The sequence below is a fragment of the Peromyscus leucopus genome, chromosome 23 (assembly GCF_004664715.2).
Source record: "Peromyscus leucopus breed LL Stock chromosome 23, UCI_PerLeu_2.1, whole genome shotgun sequence".
Classification (NCBI taxonomy): Eukaryota; Metazoa; Chordata; class Mammalia; order Rodentia; family Cricetidae; genus Peromyscus; species Peromyscus leucopus.
Genome location: NC_051082.1, coordinates 5437665 through 5443585, shown reverse-complemented (window position 1 = coordinate 5443585; position 5921 = coordinate 5437665). Strand labels below are relative to the sequence as shown.

Sequence of the window (5921 nt, the reverse complement as noted above, 5' to 3'; positions counted from 1 at the left end):
TGGGAGCTTCCTGCTTATCCCTCAGTGGCCAGGAGGGAGGGCGGAGGGAAGCCAGGGGCAGGCCCAGGGACCTGAGGCACAGGCAGGCTCCAGGCACATGGTTGCACGTTTCTCTTGTTTACCTGGAAACGAGGTAAGGTGACTCCACCCGAATCTGTGCCTCCTCCCTGCAGAGATTCACCGAAAGAACCCCTGTCCACGTGTGGTGCCATTTCCTGGGTCTTGGCGCTGGGGTGAGGAAGCAGGTCTGGGGGGTGTGGATGGGAAGGTCCCACGCGTGGTTTTTATTTAAGATGTTCCCCAACTTTCTGTGCTGAGGATGTGGCTCAGTGGTCGAGCCCTTGCCCAGGGAGCACGACGGTGTAGGTTTGATCCCCAGCACCAACACCCCAGCACGGACGTCACACTCTCGTCATCCCGCTCAGGAGGCCGAAGCAGGAGACTGGCGGCTCTCGGGCCAGTCTGAGCTACACAGAGACTCTTTCAGACGAACAATAAAACAGGGAGTCAGCACCCAGCAGACGCAGCACCTAGTCTACGACTTGGGTCACCTGATAATTTATTTTCCTTTTTCTCTTCGGTGCTGGGGTCAGAACTCGAGGCCCTGTAGCCAAGCCTGCACCTACCACTCAGCAGGTCCTCGTACCCTGGCACCTGATTTTCAGTGACTGAACTGACTTAAGACACGCTACTATGGACAGTATATTAAAAAATCTGGGGTAAGAGAATTCTGGGGAAAAGCCGGGGGATATCTTTCCTTCTCTTCCAGACAATGTTGTTAGGTCTGTGTGGGCTGGGGAAGGGGTACAAAAGTTTTTCTGGGCCTCAGTAGCTTGGAGACCCCTCCCCCTCACTCCTCAAGACCACTTGTCACACCAGGCTGGGCAGGTGGGGGAGATGGAAGCCGAGACTCCGTCTCAAAAGCTGGAAGAGCCCTCCTTCCTGAGGTAATAGAATGTTCTGGAACCGCAAGTCCATCCCCTTGCTCAGGCCTCTCCGCACACACCCACTCCTTTGCTTGGACTCTTAGACAGGCCCAACTAAAGTCACTTGTGGGTAGAGGCGGTGCTGGAACCTGGAGGGAGTATGGCTTGGCCCTGCCCTGACCCCGTGGGCACCTCATCCTCAACAGCTGGTGGCCATGGTGCCTACAGTCTGAAGTCAGTTTTCAGCACGCTCTGCTGGTGGGCATGGGGAAGCCTCCCTGGATTTCTTGGCCTTTTTCTTCCTTTTCTTCTTTTTGGTCCCAAGTGATGCTGGGTCCCCGTTGACGCTGCCTGCCTCCTTTACCGGTTTCAGGCCTGTGGCTCCGGCCAAGTCAACGTCAGCCTCCTTCCTGGCTTTCTTTTTCTGCTTCTTCTTCTTCTTCTTCTCCGCCTCCCTCTCCACCTCGGCAGGACAGTGGATGGCTGACTCCTGGAGAATGTCCCACGCGGACACAGCTGCCTCCCGGCATCTCTGCCACTCCTCGTCACTGTCTTCGCTGCTGCCAGGGAGAGCAGATGGATTAGCCGGCGTCTGGACGGGCCTCACAGCTGCCCTGCTGCCTCCAGACCAGGTGGAGGCAGCCAAGCAGCTTGGGCTCAGGGGCAAGTGAGGCAGCCTCAAGGTCAGCTTCTCGGCTTGTCGGCCACGTGACCTTAACTCTGACCTCAGTACTCTGATCTACAATGAGGAGCTGGAGAGCACCCAAACCTCACAGAGCGTCTCAGGAGGCAAGGATGATAAAGGGAGCCACCTGGCCCAAGATGGCTGCTCATGACGTGTGGAGACCCTTAGCTCCCCCTAGAAGACTCTGTGCACTTCCTGTTGGGGCACACTGACCTGTGGTCTGATAGGCCTCTTCCCTTGGTCTGGACCTGACTGGGGCCACTTAGTTACTTCATGGGATCAGCCAGGAGAAGAGAGGCTGTGAGCTCTCACCTGGAGCTGGGGGGCTGGCGCTTTCGGCAGGGTTTCTGAGAAGCTTCCTTTTCGTGGCCTCCGGGGATGGATGTGAAGAAAAGGCGGAAGCCTGAGAATCATGGGGACAGAGTCAGCAATCAGAGAAGCAGGCCTCGACCCTTCCTCCGGTGCGGTGCAGAGGCTACAGCCTGTCCTCAGGCATCCCCTGCCATGTGTGTAAACTGAAGCTTGTCTGAGGAAGGGCTTTGCTTGCTCTCCTGTGGAGCCAGAGAGTGGGTATGGGGGAGAAGGAAAGGAGGGATTGGGGGGGGGGGGACTCCAATCCAGACAGCAAGCTTCAGAGGCTTCTGGTGGCTTTTGTTTTGAGACAGGGTTTCTCTATATAGTCCTTGCTGTCCTGCAGCTTGCTACATAGACCAGGCTGGCCTCAACTCAAGAGATCCACCTGCCTCTGTCTCGAGTGCAGGGATTAAAAGTGTATGCCACCACACCTAGCCTTCAGAAGCTTCTGGAAGATAGCAGTTGAGTCTCTTACCTGTGCCAGCCTCCAAAGAGGCCCAAGTATAGGACGGGGTCAGATCAGAGTGGGTGGGGAAGACCGTGGGCTGAGAAGGTAAAATGCTTCTGCCAGTACCAGGGCAAGTGAGGGGTCTCAGAGCTGGCTCATTCTGGGAATGGGGTACCATAACTCCTGCCTCAGAGTGTGGGGAGAGCAAATGCAAGGAGAAACCCGTGGCACAATGCTGCTGCCCCGTGGTACTGCCAGCCCCACGGCGCCACAGACACACAGCGGCACCTCCCAGGGCGCTGCACCCACCCACCCAGTGGCACCTCCCCACACCAGCATTTATGAGCACTTTAAGGACTCACCATCCTCCTCCTCTGCCACCTGCTGCACCTCTGCCTTGCGCGGCTTCTTCCACACTTCTGAGATGGCGATGGAGCTGAGGGAGAGGAGGTACCAGACTTAGGATGACATTTCGGGTACCAACAAAAGCACCTTTTGTTTTTAAATTTAAAAAATTTTTTCTTTCTTTTTTTTTTTTTTTTTTTAATTTTATTTTGCTGGGTTTGGGGCACAAGAATCTGGGAGGTTAAGGCAAGAGGATCATGAGACAAGGGGTCTTCCTGCTCACCTGTCCAGCATGGCTCCCAGCTTCTTGGCCACGTGGGCTCGGAACTCAGGAGTAGTCTGAAGCTCATTGGCATCTTCCTCGTGCTGGTTCACTTCACGCCTGTAACACACGGGGGGACATCACTTCCTGACAGCTTAGAAGCTGCTCCCACAAGGACTTGTCTTGTTCCCGCTGACACCCTGCGGTCTAACCTAGCACCTGGAACACACAGGGGACCGATATTTGTTCAATGACTCAGAGAAGCTTCTTTCCAGGGCACAGTACCTGAGGCTTGGCTGGGACGCTGGCACCTGTTTACCTGCTGCATCTGTGGAGCGATGAAAGCATGATGTTTACAGAGTGAACAAATGTGGGCTGGGTACATTTTAAGTGATTTGCATGTATAACTCAAGGATACCCCCCCACCCCCACCCCACCCCCCGCCATGCCATTTCCATTTGAGAGGTGACCATTATCCTCATTCTGCCAAAGAGACATGTAAAATAATTTGGCTAGAGTCTATAAACTAATTGGGTTTTTTTTTTTAAATGAGATTTTGTTACATAGCCCAGGTTAGCCCTGAGCTCATGCATGACTAATAGCTGATTTAATGGGAGCTAGAAGGAGGGTACAGAAAGAGGGTACAGATCCCTCAATTTCACAAGCAAGCCTAGTGTGATGTGATTGTGGTTTATTGAGTGTCTACTATGCGGAGCTGTATGCTGTGGAAGAGGAAACTGGCTTTTGTCATGGTCACTGGGGACGCTGATGGTGGAGTCCGCTGGACAAAGTGACGGATGGCTGAACTAATAAGCAGGTGCCCCACCTGGGGAACAACTCAGACAAATGTCGGTGTTCTCCAAGGACTGACGTTCTTGGTGAGAACAGATGCTAAGTGACGGTAACACAATATAAAATCGGATGATGGCAACAGTGTATAAAAAACACGAAACGAAGGAGAGGTGAGGGGCACAGTGTGGGGGACTCTTCCTCCAAAGGTGGGCACGGAGGGCTCTGCAGGGTAACAGCTGGGCAGAAATCTGAGAGAGGTGAAGGGGTGAGTCCAGTGGTACCTGGAGTCTTCCAGGCAGCCGGAAGCAAGCCTGCAAAGCAGGGAGGAACCTGCGGTGCTGAAAGCCACCTGGAGGCTGGTGTGGCCAGGAGAGCAGCAGAGAGAGAGACTGTGGGGGCCGATCACCCAGGCCTCCCAGGAAGGCGGCATGAGGACTCAGGTTCTGAGAAAGAGGAGTCGATGGAGGAGTCAAGGTCTCCGGCGATACAAACCGGCTTAGGTTTTTATAGACTATCTCAGGCCGCTAGACAGAAGACCCAAGAGGCCAAAGGCAGACGAGGGTCTGCTCACATCACTGAGGACTCTGAATACAGTGTAATGATGAGTCTACATGGTGGGATGGGCTGGATGTCATATGGGAGGGACACTGGATGATGGCTGAGATTCTGAGGTGGACAATGGGACCAAGTGGGTTTGTGCCAAATGAATAGAACGGTCACTTGATGGCTCCCAGCACAAAGCAGAGTCCGGTGCATTAACTCCAGGGCCACCACTGTGTCTATGGGGCATTAACTCCAGGGCCACCACTGTGTCTACGTCACTATGTGTTCACAGTGTGTCTGCCTGATACACTGTTCTATGTCAATGCACTCTCAAATGCCTGATGCCCCTGGCTGGATATGGATGTGTGGGAGATGGCCATCTGTTTTCTATGGGACAGAGTCATGAAGAGTGGCTCCCATTATGACTATGGCAAGGTCCTCCCAGGAAACAGAAAACAGTGTCAACTTTAGGAGTTAATGAAAGTAGAGATGCAGTATTTTTTCTATTTCACATCATAGGACCTGTTGGATTCTCTTTCCACGATTAGGAATCCCTATACTGGCAGATTTCGGATTCACTTCCAGTTTGCAAGGGAATCACAGTGAGACACCCTCACTGGAGTGGGACAGCACGTGAGGGCCGGGAAAGACAGGATTCTGAGAACACGGGAAGGGGGTGCCTCTCCGTCATGGTTACCTTCCCAGGGAACAGCAGGAAGGACGCACGGAGGAAAGCGCAGTCCGGAGACATGCAGGTCCCTCGGCTGTCTCCGCGGGAAGAAAGGAGTCGCCCTCCACGCTCGGTGTGACCCTGACCCCCAACTGGTCTCAGGAGCTTCCGAAAGCTCCTGGAAGACGCCGCGACTCCATCCCACCATGCATCCTTCCCGGGGCGCAGGGGAAGAACCCCGCCCTCCGGACGGCCCCCCTACCGGCTCTGGGTCTCTCCGTCCCCCGCGGGCGCTGCTCCAGCCCCCAGGCGGGCATCGCCGCCTCGCGGCACCGCGCCAGCTCCTCCGCATCGCTGCTGCTACTGCTGCAGCTCTCGGAATCGCTCATGGCACCACCGGGCGCCACCATCTTGAGGGGCCGCAGAGGATGGTGGGGAAAGCGTCCATGTCTGTTGTGACCGCCCCTTTCCCAGGACCCACGTGAGCGCGAGGGACGCCCAGAGCATCATGGGGATTGTAGTTCTCCGGCCACCATCGGCGGTGGACCGTCCTGAAGGATGAGCTCTAGAAGGAGGGTCCTAGAGATGACCACCTTCTCCAATCCACTTTTTCCTTTTCCTTTTCTTTTCTTTTCCTTAGCCTTTATTTTCTCTTCTTCCTTCCCCTCCTCCCCTTTATCCCCTCTCTCTATTTCTTTTTCCTTTCCTTTCTTTCTTTCTTTCTTTTTATTTATTTATTTTTGGTTTTTCGAGACAGGGTTTCTCTGTGTAGCTTTGCGCCTTTTCTGGAACTCTCTTTGGAGACCAGGCTGGCCTCGAACTCATAGAGATCCACCTGCCTCTGCCTCCCGAGTGCTGGGATTAAAAGCATGTGCCACCACCGCCCGACCCTCTAT

General features: G+C 54.5%; 1 protein-coding gene across 2 annotated transcripts; it reads right to left on the bottom strand.

The window, feature by feature from the left end:
* Positions 1-495: 495 nt before the first annotated feature.
* C23H12orf43 (chromosome 23 C12orf43 homolog) lies at positions 496-5501 on the bottom strand. Of its 2 annotated transcripts, none has more exons than XM_028854781.2 (6): positions 5288-5501; positions 3306-3348; positions 3042-3140; positions 2776-2849; positions 1924-2014; positions 496-1486 (listed from the first exon to the last, which is right to left on the bottom strand). In XM_028854781.2, the coding sequence occupies exons 1-6, from the start codon at positions 5433-5435 to the stop codon at positions 1162-1164; spliced, it is 780 nt and encodes a 259-aa protein (XP_028710614.1). In that variant the 5' UTR covers positions 5436-5501; the 3' UTR covers positions 496-1161. The 2 variants fall into 2 exon arrangements, with proteins under 2 accessions (XP_028710614.1, XP_028710615.1); XM_028854782.2 differs by having other exon boundaries at positions 496-1483.
* Positions 5502-5921: the final 420 nt, after the last annotated feature.